Source organism: Phocoena sinus, chromosome 1, assembly GCF_008692025.1.
Source record: "Phocoena sinus isolate mPhoSin1 chromosome 1, mPhoSin1.pri, whole genome shotgun sequence".
NCBI lineage: Eukaryota > Metazoa > Chordata > Mammalia > Artiodactyla > Phocoenidae > Phocoena > Phocoena sinus.
In genome coordinates, this window is record NC_045763.1 from 68664397 (window position 1) to 68677156 (window position 12760).

General features: G+C 39.1%; 1 protein-coding gene across 8 annotated transcripts in view; it reads left to right on the plus strand.

The window, feature by feature from the left end:
* The window catches only part of NEXN (nexilin F-actin binding protein), a 72514-nt gene that overhangs the window by 26170 nt on the left and 33584 nt on the right, over positions 1–12760 (plus strand). For all 8 annotated transcript variants that reach the window (XM_032611413.1, XM_032611463.1, XM_032611421.1 and 5 more), the window contains 2 exons: positions 912–990; positions 1076–1224. In XM_032611413.1, coding sequence (XP_032467304.1) covers positions 912–990; positions 1076–1224 — 228 coding nt within the window. The remainder of the gene's footprint in view (positions 1–911; positions 991–1075; positions 1225–12760) is intronic.

The following is a 12760-nucleotide window of genomic DNA, read 5'->3' on the forward strand; positions in this document are numbered from 1 at the left end:
CAAATGAGAAGTAAAGGCCTTCAGTTTTGCTGATATTAGATATGGAAACAAGCAAGAATTAGGCTTATGTGAATTAGTCTTAAACTTTTTGCTTTGTTTTCAACTTCATCTAACTTATTAAAATTAGTCTTGGTATCTTTTAAGCAAGAGATGTAAAATCTGAATCTTTAATGTAATGAAATAGGACAATAAAATACAGGTTGTTTTAAATTGGAATCCAGTCTTCAGTTTTTATATTTTGCTAGCCTTCAGCTTCAGTGGAACACACCTACAAAATGGGACTTCTTTGCTTTATATTAATAACATTTTTACTCTCATATTTTCTGTAATTTCATTTTTCATACTTAGACTTTAGAAAGTATCTAATCAGATTCCGATTATACAAATAAAGGTTTCAAACTCATTTCTATCTATAGTCTGTTTCAATAAGTATTTCTTATATTGCTTATTCTGATCTACCTTTACCTAATTTCTTCCTTTCTTATTTTTTTTAACTTTCTTCTCTTTATTTTCTTCTAATGAAGCTTCTGCTTTCTTCATCTAAACCTGTACCAAAAACCTATGTGCCAAAACTTGGCAAGGGTGATGTAAAGGATAAGTTTGAAGCCATGCAGAGAGCCAGGGAAGAAAGAAATCAAAGGAGATCTAGAACCGAAAAGCAAAGAAGAAAAGAACAATATATTAGAGAGAGAGAATGGAACAGGAGAAAGCAGGAGGTTATTTTATTTTATTTTATTCTCATGCAAATATTCATTTTCATCTTTACATTTTATTTGTTATTCACATTAACCACATTCCATATTAACTATAATTAATATTTTCTGTGTTTATAAGCTAATTGCAAACTCTGCATATAATGTGATCTAGTCTAAAGTTTGGATATGTTCATATTAATTTATTTAACCATCTAGATTAAAGAAATGCTTGCTTCTGATGATGAGGAAGAGGTATCTTCTAAAGTAGAAAAGGCTTACGTCCCAAAGCTAACAGGTAAGACACTTGAGGGGCAAATTGTAAATAAAATTGCAAAAAAGGAAGCATAGCAAAATATCAAACATGTTTCATATATTCTTAGGAACTGTTAAAGGTAAATTTGCTGAAATGGAGAAACAAAGACAAGAGGAACAAAGGAAGAGAACAGAAGAGGAACGAAAACGCAGAATTGAGCAGGATATGTTAGAAAAGAGGAAGATACAACGTGAATTAGCAAAAAGGGCTGAGCAGGTATACACTAGATATTAATTTGGTATTTGCTTCAGAAACTAATGGTACAGAGTAAAACTAATCAGTATGCTGCCTAATCAAAATATTTTAATATAACATAAACCTATTAAATAGTAGCTAACATGGAAATAAGATCTTAAGCACAAATATTTAACATCAAATGCCTAGAAGGATAAGGGCAGAATGTGCCTATTTCAAGGTTGAATACTGAGATGACTTTTGTTATATACCATCTTATCATTCTCTCTGCATTCCTTACACTGTCCACATTCATTATTTTTCTTGACACATTAGAGAATTTTACAAAGATATAAGGCAAGTTCACACATAAACTATCCACAAGCATATAACAAAATGCTGGTCTTTTAATAGCAATCAAAAAATACTTGCTGGTTATTATCAAACACAGGCTTAATTAGGATATCTTCCTACTCAATTATTTGAAACACATTCAAGTCACATTTTATTCAATAATGGTATTATTAGCTGGCTTAGCTTTGTTTTTTAAGTTGGGGACGGTAGTAGAAGGGAGAAATGTGTGACAGTCATTTCCTTCATATAGCCATTACTGTTGCCCATAGCCACAGAGGACAAATTAGAGGGAGAAAAACATTATTACTATGATTTTATATAGTCTCTTAATGAACTTAGAATTCCCATATATTTTCTTCTCAGAGCATGAGACCTAAGAAGCTGGTAAGTATTTTAAAATACTCAAGAATCTGATCTAATTTCCAGAAAAAGCTAATCTCTCCAAATGATTCATGTGTGTAATGACATAGAAACTTGAAATTCTAATAGTCATAATTACATTTTATTAAGTAAAGAACTGGTCAATTCACAAAAATTTCTTTAATATATTGATATCTGTTTTATATTATAAACGATCTGTTGTCATAGAGACATAGAAAAAAGACACAGAAGACAGTTATATTGCTTATGTACTTTAACCTTGTCTACACTGTAGGATCAAAAGAGATGATCAATGTATTGAGCTTAACAAGACAATAATGGTATATCTCCTAGCGTTTTTAATAAGATTATATGAGTTAATAAATGCAAAGCACTTAGTACAGTGCCTGGTACAAAGTAAGGGGGCTATAAATAAATGTCTCACCTAAATAATGGTACATATAGATAAAATGTCATGAAATCATTTTAGTTTCTCCTCCTTCTGTCATCAGTATTTTAACAACTATCCCAACATCGTCTTCACAGTATATTGTCTTTCAATAACCGTTTTTTTTTCCTTCTTTATTTTTTTTTTAATTTTTTTAACATCTTTATTGGGGTATAATTGCTTTACAATGGTGTGTTAGTTTCTGCTTTATAACAAAGTGAATCAGTTATACATATACATATGTTCCCATATGTCTTCCCTCTTGCGTCTCCCTCCCTCCCACTCTCCCTATCCCACCCCTCCAGGCTGTCACAAAGCACCGAGCTAATATCCCTGTGCCATGCGGCTGCTTCCCACTAGCTATCTACCTTACTACGTTTGTTAGTGTGTATATGTCCATGACTCTCTCTCGCCCTATCAAAGCTCACCCTTCCCCCTCCCCATATCCTCAATTCCGTTCTCCAGTAGGTCTGTGTCTTTATTCCTGTCTTACCCCTAGGTTCTTCATGACATTTTTTTTCTTAAATTCCATATATATGTGTTAGCATACGGTATTTGCCTTTTTCTTTCTGACTTACTTCACTCTGTATGACAGACTCTGGGTCTATCCATCTCATTACAAATAGCTCAATTTCGTTTCTTTTTAAGGCTGAGTAATATTCCATTGTGTATATGTGCCACATCTTCTTTATCCATTCGTCCGATGATGGGCGCTTAGGTTCTTTCCATCTCCGGGCTATTGTAAATAGAGCTGCAATGAACATTTTTTTTTTTTTTAAACATCTTTATTGGGGTATAATTGCTTTACAATGGTGTGTTAGTTTCTGCTTTATAACAAAGTGAATCAGCTATACATATACATATGTTCCCATATGTCTTCCTTCTTGCGTCTCCCTCCCTCCCACTCTCCCCATCCCACCCCTCCAGGCTGTCACAAAGCACCGAGCTAATATCCCTGTGCCTTGCGGCTGCTTCCCCCCAGCTATCTACCTTACTACGTTTGTTAGTGTGTATATGTCCATGACTCTCTCTCGCCCTGTCAAAACTCACCCTTCCCCCTCCCCATATCCTCAAGTCCGTTCTCCAGTAGGTCTGCGTCTTTATTCCTGTCTTACCCTTAGGTTTTTCATGACATTTTTTCCCCTTAAATTCCATATATATGTGTTAGCATACGGTATTTGTCTTTGTCTTTCTGACTTACTTCACTCTGTATGACAGACTCTAGGTCTATCCATCTCATTACAAATAGCTCAATTTCATTTCTTTTTAAGGCTGAGTAATATTCCATTGTGTATATGTGCCACATCTTCTTTATCCATTCATCCGATGATGGGCGCTTAGGTTGTTTCCATCTCCAGGCTATTGTAAATAGAGCTGCAATGAACATTTTGGTACATGACTCTTTTTGAATTTTGGTTTTCTCAGGGTATATGCCCAGTAGTGGGATTGCTGGGTCATATGGTAATTCTATTTGTAGTTTTTTAAGGAACCTCCATACTGTTCTCCATAGTGGCTGAACCAATTCACATTCCCACCAGCAGTGCAAGAGTGTCCCCTTTTCTCCACACCCTCTCCAGCATTTATTGTTTCTAGATTTTTTGATGATGGCCATTCTGACTGGTGTGAGATGATATCTCATTGTAGTTTTGATTTGCATTTCTCTAATGATTAATGATGTTGAGCATTCTTTCATGTGTTTGTTGGCATTCTGTATATCTTCTTTGGAGAAATGTCTGTTTAGGTCTTCTGCCCATTTTTGGATGGGGTTGTTTGTTTTTTTGTTATTGAGCTGCATGAGCTGCTTGTAAATTTTGGAGATTAATCCTTTGTCAGTTCCTTCATTTGCAAATGTTTTCTCCCATTCTGAGGGTTGTCTTTTGGTCTTGATTATGGTTTCCTTTGCTGTGCAAAAGCTTTGAAGTTTCATTAGGTCCCATTTGTTTATTTTTGTTTTTATTTCCATGACTCTAGGAGGTGGGTCAGAAAGGATCTTGCTGTGATTTATGTCATAGAGTGTTCTGCCTATGTTTTCCTCTAAGAGTTTGATAGTTTCTGGCCTTACATTTAGGTCTTTAATCCATTTTGAGCTTATTTTTGTGTATGGTGTTAGGGAGGGATCTAATCTCATACTTTTACATGTACCTGTCCAGTTTTCCCAGCACCATTTATTGAAGAGGCTGTCCTTTCTCCACTGTACATTCCTGCCTCCTTTATCAAAGATAAGGTGTCCATATGTGCGTGGGTTTATCTCTGGGCTTTCTATCCTGTCCCACTGATCTATCTTTCTGATTTTGTGCCAGTACCATACTGTCTTGATTACTGTTGCTTTGTAGTATAGTCTGCAGTCAGGGAGCCTGATTCCTCCAGCTCCTTTTTTCGTTCTCAAGATTGCTTTGGCTATTCGGGGTCTTTTGTATTTCCATACAAATTGCGAACTTTTTTGTTCTAGTTCTGTGAAAAATGCCAGTGGTAGTTTGATAGGGATTGCATTGAATCTGTAGATTGCTTTGGGTAGTAGAGTCATTTTCACAATGTTGATTCTTCCAATCCAAGAACATGGTATATCTCTCCATCTATTTGTATCATCTTTAATTTCTTTCATCAGTGTCTTATAATTTTCTGCATACAGGTCTTTTGTCTCCTTAGGTAGGTTTATTCCTAGATATTTTGTTCTTTTTGTTGCAGTGGTAAATGGGAGTGTTTTCTTGATTTCACTTTCAGATTTTTCATCATTAGTATATAGGAATGCCAGAGATTTCTGTGCATTAATTTTGTATCCTGCTACTTTACCAAATTCATTGATTAGCTCTAGTAGTTTTCTGGTAGCATATTTAGGATTCTCTATGTATAGTATCATGTCATCTGCAAACAGTGACAGCTTTACTTCTTCTTTTCCAATTTGGATTCCTTTTATTTCCTTTTCTTCTCTGATTGCTGTGGCTAAAACTTCAAAAACTGTGTTGAATAAGAGTGGTAAGAGTGGGCAACCTTGTCTTGTTCCTGATCTTAGTGGAAATGCTTTCAGTTTTTCACCATTGAGGATGATGTTTGCTGTGGGCTTGTCATATATGGCCTTTATTATGTTGAGTAAAGTTCCCTCTATGCCTACTTTCTGCAGGGTTTTAATCATAAATGGGTGTTGAATTTTGTCGAAAGCTTTCTCTGCATCTATTGAGATGATCATATGGTTTTTCTCCTTCAATTTATTAATATGGTTTATCACATTGATAGATTTGCGTATATTGAAGAATCCTTGCATTCCTGGAATAAACCCCACTTGATCATGGTGTATGATCCTTTTAATGTGCTGTTGGATTCTGTTTGCTAGTATTTTGTTGAGGATTTTTGCATCTATGTTCATCAGTGATATTGGCCTGTAGTTTTCTTTCTTTGTGACATCCTTGTCTGGTTTTGGTATCAAGGTGATGGTGGCCTCGTAGAAGGAATTTGGGAGTGTTCCTCCCTCTGTTATATTTTGGAAGAGTTTGAGAAGGACAGGTGTTAGCTCTTCTCTAAACGTTTGATAGAATTCACCTGTGAAGCCATCTGGTCCTGGGCTTTTGTTTGTTGGAAGATTTTTAATCACAGTTTCAATTTCAGTGCTTGTGATTGGTCTGTTCATATTTTCTATTTCTTCCTGATTCAGTCTTGGCAGGTTGTGCATTTCTAAGAATTTGTCCATTTCTTCCAGATTGTCCATTTTATTGGCATAGAGTTGCTTGTAGTAATCTCTCATGATTTTTTTTATTTCTGCAGTGTCAGTTGTTACTTCTCCTTTTTCATTTCTAATTCTATTGATTTGAGTCTTCTCCCTTTTTTTCTTGATGAGTCTGGCTAGTGGTTTATCTATTTTGTTTATCTTCTCAAAGAACCAGCTTTTAGTTTTATTGATCTTTGCTATCATTTCCTTCATTTCTTTTTCATTTATTTCTGATCTGATTTTTATGATTTCTTTCCTTCTACTAGCTTTGGGGTTTTTTTGTTCTTCTTTCTCTAATTGCTTGAGGTGCAAGGTTAGGTTGTTTATTCGAGATGTTTCCTGCTTCTTAAGGTGGGCTTGTATTGCTATAAACTTCCCCCTTAGAACTGCTTTTGCTGCATCCCATAGGTTTTGGGTCGTTGTGTCTCCATTGTCATTTGTTTCTAGGTATTTTTTTATTTCCTCTTTGATTTCTTCAGTGATCACTTCATTATTAAGTAGTGTATTGTTTAGTCTCCATGTGTTTGTATTTTTTACAGATCTTTTCCTGTAATTGATATCTAGCCTCATGGCGTTGTGGTCAGAAAAGATACTTGATACAATTTCAATTTTCTTAAATTTACCAAGGCTTGATTTGTGACCCAAGATATGATCTATCCTGGAGAATGTTCCATGAGCACTTGAGAAAAATGTGTATTCTGTTGTTTTTGGATGGAGTGTCCTATAAATATCAATTAAGTCCATCTTGTTTAATGTATCATTTAAAGCTTGTGTTTCCTTATTTATTTTCATTTTGGATGATCTGTCCGTGGGTGAAAGTGAGGTGTTAAAGTCCCCTACTACGAATGTGTTACTGTCGATCTCCCGTTTTATGGCTGTTAGTATTTGCCTTATGTATTGAGGTGCTCCTATGTTGGGTGCATAAATATTTACAATTGTTATATCTTCTTCTTGGATCGATCCCTTGATCATTATGTAGTGTCCTTCTTTGTCTCTTTTAATAGTCCTTATTTTAAAGTCTATTTTGTCTGATATGAGAATTGCTACTCCAGCTTTCTTTTGGTTTCCATTTGCATGGAATATCTTTTTCCATCCCCTTACTTTCAGTCTGTATGTGTCTCTAGGTCTGAAGTGGGTCTCTTGTAGACAGCATATATAAGGGTCTTGTTTTTGTATCCATTCAGCCAATCTGTGTCTTTTGGTGGGAGCATTTAGTCCATTTACATTTAAGGTAATTATTGATATGTATGTTCCTATTCCCATTTTCTAAATTGTTTTGGGTTCGTTATTATAGGTCTTTTCCTTCTCTTATGTTTCTTGTCTAGAGAAGTTCCTTTAGCATTTGTTGTAAAGCTGGTTTGGTGGTGCTGAACTCCCTCAGCTTTTGCTTGTCTGTAAAGGTTTTAATTTCTCCATCAAATCTGAATGAGATCCTTGCTGGGTAGAGTAGTCTTGGTTGCAGGTTTTTCTCCTTCATCACTTTCAGTATGTCCTGCCACTCCCTTCTGGCTTGTAGGGTTTCTGCTGAGAGATCAGCTGTTAACCTTATGGGGATTCCCTTGTGTGTTATTTGTTGTTTTTCCCTTGCTGCTTTTAATATGCTTTCTTTGTATTTAATTTTTGACTGTTTGATTGATATGTGTCTTGGCGTATTTCTCCTTGTATTTATCCTGTATGGGACTCTCTGTGCTTCCTGGACTTGATTAACTATTTCCTTTCCCATATTAGGGAAGTTTTCAACTATAATCTCTTCAAATATTCTCTCAGTCCCTTTCTTTTTCTCTTCTTCTTCTAGAACCCCTATAATTCGAATGTTGGTGTGTTTAATGTTGTCCCAGAGGTCTCTGAGACTGTCCTCAGTTCTTTTCATTCTTTTTTCTTTATTCTGCTCTGCAGTAGTTATTTCCACTATTTTATCTTCCAGGTCACTTATCCGTTCTTCTGCCTCAGTTATTCTGCTATTGATCCCATCTAGAGTACTTTTTTTTTTTTTTTTTGCGTTACGCGGGCCTCACACTGTCGTGGCCTCTCCCGCTGCGGAGCACAGGCTCCGGACGCGCAGGCCCACCGGCCATGGCTCACAGGCCCAGCCGCTCCACGGCATGTGGGATTTTCCCGGCCCGGGGCACGAACCCGTGTCCCCTGAATCGGCAGGCAGACTCTAAACCACTGCGCCACCTGGGAAGCCCCTAGAGTACTTTTAATTTCATTTATTGCGTTGTTCATCATTGCTTGTTTCATCTTTATTTCTTCTAAGTCCTTGTTAACTGATTCTTGCATTTTGTCCATTCTCTTTCCAAGATTTCGGATCATCCTTACTATCATTATTCTGAATTCTTTTTCAGGTAGACTGCCTATTTCCTCTTCATTTGTTAGGTCTGGTGCATTTTTATCTTCTTCATCTGCTGTGTGTTTTTCTGTCTTCTCATTTTGCTTATCTTACTGTGTTTGGGGTCTCCATTTTGCCGGCTGCAGGTTCGTAGTTTCCGTTGTTTTTGATGTCTGTCTCCAGCGGCTAAGGTTGTTTCAGTGGGTTGTGTATGCTTCCTGGTGGAGGGGACTAGTGCCTGTGTTCTGGTGGATGAGGCTGGATCTTGTCTCTCTAGTGGGCAGGTTCACGTCTGGTGGTGTGTTTTGGGGTGTCTGTGGCCTTATTATGATTTTAGGCAGCCTCTCTGCTAATGGGTGGGGTTGTGTTCCTGTTTTGCTAGTTGTTTGGCACAGGTTGTCCAGCACTGTGGCTTGCTGGTCGTTGAGTGAAGCTGGGTGCTGGTGTTAAGATGGAGGTCTCTGGGAGATTTCCGCCGTTTAATATTATGTGGAGCTGGGAGGTCTCTTGTTGACCAGTGTCCTGAAGTTGGCTCTCCTACCTCAGAGGCAGAGCCCTGACTCCTGGCTGGAGCACCAAGAGCCTTTCATCCACACGGCTCAGAATAAAAGGGAGAAAATGTAGAGAGAATTAGTAGAAGTATGAGGAAAGAAAGAAGGAAAGGAGGAAAGGAAGGAAGGAAGAAAGAAGCAAAGAAGGAAAGAAAGGAGGGAGGGAGGGAGGGAGGGAGGAAGGAAGGAAGGAAGGAGAGAAAGAAGGAAAAAAGACAGAAAGAAAGAAGATATAGTAAATATAAAATAAAGTATAATATAGTTATTGAATTAAAAAATATTTAGAAAAAAAAAAGTGACGGATAGAACCTTAGGACAAATGTTGGAAGCAAAGCTATACAGAGAAAATCTTACATAGAAGCATACACATACACCCTCACAAAAAGAGGTAAAGGGGGGAAAAATCATAAATCTTGCTCTCAGAGACCACCTCCTCAATTTGGGGTGATTTGTTGTCTAAAGGAGGGAAGGAAGGAAAGAAAGAAAGAAAGAACGAAGGTAAAGTATAATAAAGTTATTACAATTAAAATTAATTATTAAGGAAAAAAATTTTTTTTAAAAAAACCATGGACGGATAGAGCCCTAGGACAAATGGTGGAAGCAAGACTATACAGACAAGATCTCACACAGAAGCATACATGTACACATTCACAAAAAGAGGAAAAGGGAAAAAAATCATAGATCTCACTCCTAAAGTCCACCTCTTCAATTTGGGATCATTCCTTGTCTATTCAGGTATTCCACAGATGCAGGGTATATGAAGTTGATTGTGGAGCTTTAATCCACTGCTTCTGAGGCTGCTGGGAGAGATTTCCCTTTCTCTTCTTTGTTCTCACAGCTCACAGGAGCTCAGCTTTGGATTTGACCCTGCCTCTGCGTGTAGGTCACTGGCGGGCGTCTGTTTTTTGCTCAGACAGGACGGGGTTAAAGGAGCCGCTGATTCGGGGCCTCCGGCTCACTCAGGCCGGGGGTTGGGGGATGGGGGAAGGAGGGGCACTGCGTGCGGGGCGGGCCTGCGGCGGCAGAGGCGGCGTGACGTTGCGGCAGAGGCCGGCATGACGTTGCTCCAGCCTGAGGCCCGCCGTGCGTTCTCCCGGGGAAGTTGTCCCTGGATCCCGGGAACCTGGCAGTGGCGGGCTGCACAGGCTCCGCGGAAGAGGGGTGTGGAGAGTGTGACCTGTGCTCGCACACAGGCCCCTTGGTGGCGGCAGCAGCAGCCTTAGCGTCTCCTGCCCGTCTCTGGGGTCCGCGCTTTTAGCCGCGGCTCGTGCCCGTCTCTGGGGTTCGTGCTTTTAGCCGCGGCTCTCGCCCGTCTCTGGAGTTCCTTTAAGCAGCGCTCTTAAACCCCTCTCCTCGCGCACCAGGAAACAAAGAGGGAAGAAAAAGTCTCTTGCCTCTTCAGCAGGTGCAGAGTTTTCCCCGGACTCCCTCCCGGCTAGCCACGGTGCACTAACCCCTTTAGGCTATGTTCAAGCCGCCAACCCCAGTCCTCTCCCTGCGCTCCATCCGAAACCGAAACCCCAGCCTCAGCTCGCAGCCCCGCCCGCCCCGGTGGGTGAGCAGACAAGCCTCTCGGGTTGGTGAGTGCCGGTCAGCACCGATCCTCTGTGCAGGAATCTCCCCGCTTTGCCCTCCGCACCCGTTGCTGTGCACTCCTCCGCGGTCCCGAAGCTCCCCCCTCCGCTTCCCGCAGTCTCCGCCCGCGAAGGGGCTTCCTAGTGTGTGGAAACTTTTCCTCCTTCGCAGTTCCCTCCCACTGGTGCAGGTGCCGTCCTTATTCTTTTGTGTCTGTTTTTTCTTTTGCCCTACCCAGGTATGTGGGGAGTTTCTTGCCTTTTGGGAGGTCTGAGGTCTTCTGCCAGCCTTCAGTAGGTGTTCTGTAGGAGTTGTTCCACGTGTAGATGTATTTCTGGTGTATCCGTGGGGAGGAAGGCGATCTCCGCGTCTTACTCTTCCGCCATCTTCAAGGTCCCCCCTTTCATAACCGTTTTTATTGTGAGATTGTACTTGGCTCTTTTTTGCCTACTCTTTAAGTGCCTTAAATCTATTTGCTATGCTTCTTTCAGTTTCTACTACTTTTCTTTAAAAAACATGACAGGGAATTCCCTGGCGGTCCAGTGGTTAGGACTTGGTGGTTTCACTGCCGGGGCCAGGGTTGGATCCTTGGTCAGAGAAGTAAGATCCTGCAAGCCACGCAGTGCAGCCAAAAAAATAACCAAACAAAAAAAATTTTTTTAAGTGACAAAGAAGGCAAAGCATATGCTGTATTTGCATGTCAAAGAAATTTATTTACCCTGACTTTGCAAATAACCACTTTTATGGCACAAACAGCCATTTTTATGGTGACAAATAATGTCATATGCCGGATGAATTACAGAAAAGAATTGGAATTTCCTATATTTTATTACTTTGCATCTCTTTGTCTGAAGAAAGGTTGGTGTACTTTACCTCTGCCACCTCCAGTCATCAAAGATTAGTATTCATTTTGAAATGAAGTTTCGGACTTCCCTGGTGGTGCAGTGGTTAAGGATCTGCCTGCCAGTGCAGGCGACACAGGTTTGAGTCCTGGTCCAGGAAGATCCCACATGCCACAGAGCAACTAAGCCCATGCCCACAACTACTGAGCCTGTGCTCTAGAGCCCACAAGCCACAACTACTGAAACCCGCGTGCCTTCACACCACGATGAAGAGTAGCCCCTGCTCGCCACAACTAGAGAAAGCCTGCACACAGCAATGAAGACCCAATGCAGCCAAAAATTAATTTTTTTAAAAAAGAAATGAAATTTCACAAGGGAATACAGTTATAAGGAGGGAGTTCCCTTATTATAATAAGGGGATACAATATATAATAAATGAATATTTTAGGTTATATATAAAATATATCACTATATGTAATTATATTTATAATACAAATCGTAAAATAAGGTAATAAAATATATAATTAAAATATATGGTGTTTGGCAGGAAATGGTGATTATGCACATGGGGTTAGTCTATCTCTTTTAAGTCTGTGCCCTTTTCCAAAAAGCACTGATTACACTACCACCCCGAGAACTGAATATGGCAGTGGTTTCAAAAAGAAGAAATATGTGTGTTGAGGTGAATTTGAATATGATGAAGACATAGGATACTCAGAGAGAGATGGAAGAAAACTAATCACGAAAAAGAACCACTTTCTTTAGTAACCCTGGATACTACATGGCAGGGTGCGAGAGAATCTTGGTTAATAAAATTTTTAGCCTATTAAATTATTTGAGAATATGTCAGTAGAGCAATATAAACTATTAATAGTAATTTCATCTTGCAAATATGGGAAGTCTAATTTTAAAACCTAATTAAATACATTTTCCACTCAAATCTAATAAAATTTAATCTATCTTTGAATATAAGAAGTAAGGCACGACATAGTCAAGAAGAGTCTTAATGTTTGTTTGAAAAATCCTCTTGTATAAGTCCATGTTCAAGAACACTATAGAAAGGATTCCTGAGTCAGACAGGTAGCTGAGTAACATTTAAGATAATTACCAGTTCTGAGATTCTAGGATATTATGATAAATTAAAAATAGGCATACTTCGTATACTGGATGTTGGAATCAAAGACCAATAAAATTTGGGGGAGAATCTTAATTTGGTATAATCTGGTTATCTTTGAGGATATTTTGATGGACAAGGTTAATGTCTAACAACTTGGAAAAAGAGGTTATTGGTGGGAGATTGAGATGTTGAAAAGAAAGGGGAGAAAGGAAGTTGATTTGGGAAGGAGCAAAAGGAGTTTTCTTTCCATAAATCAAAAGAAATAATTGGGGGCTTCCCTGGTGGTGCAGTGGTTGAGAGTC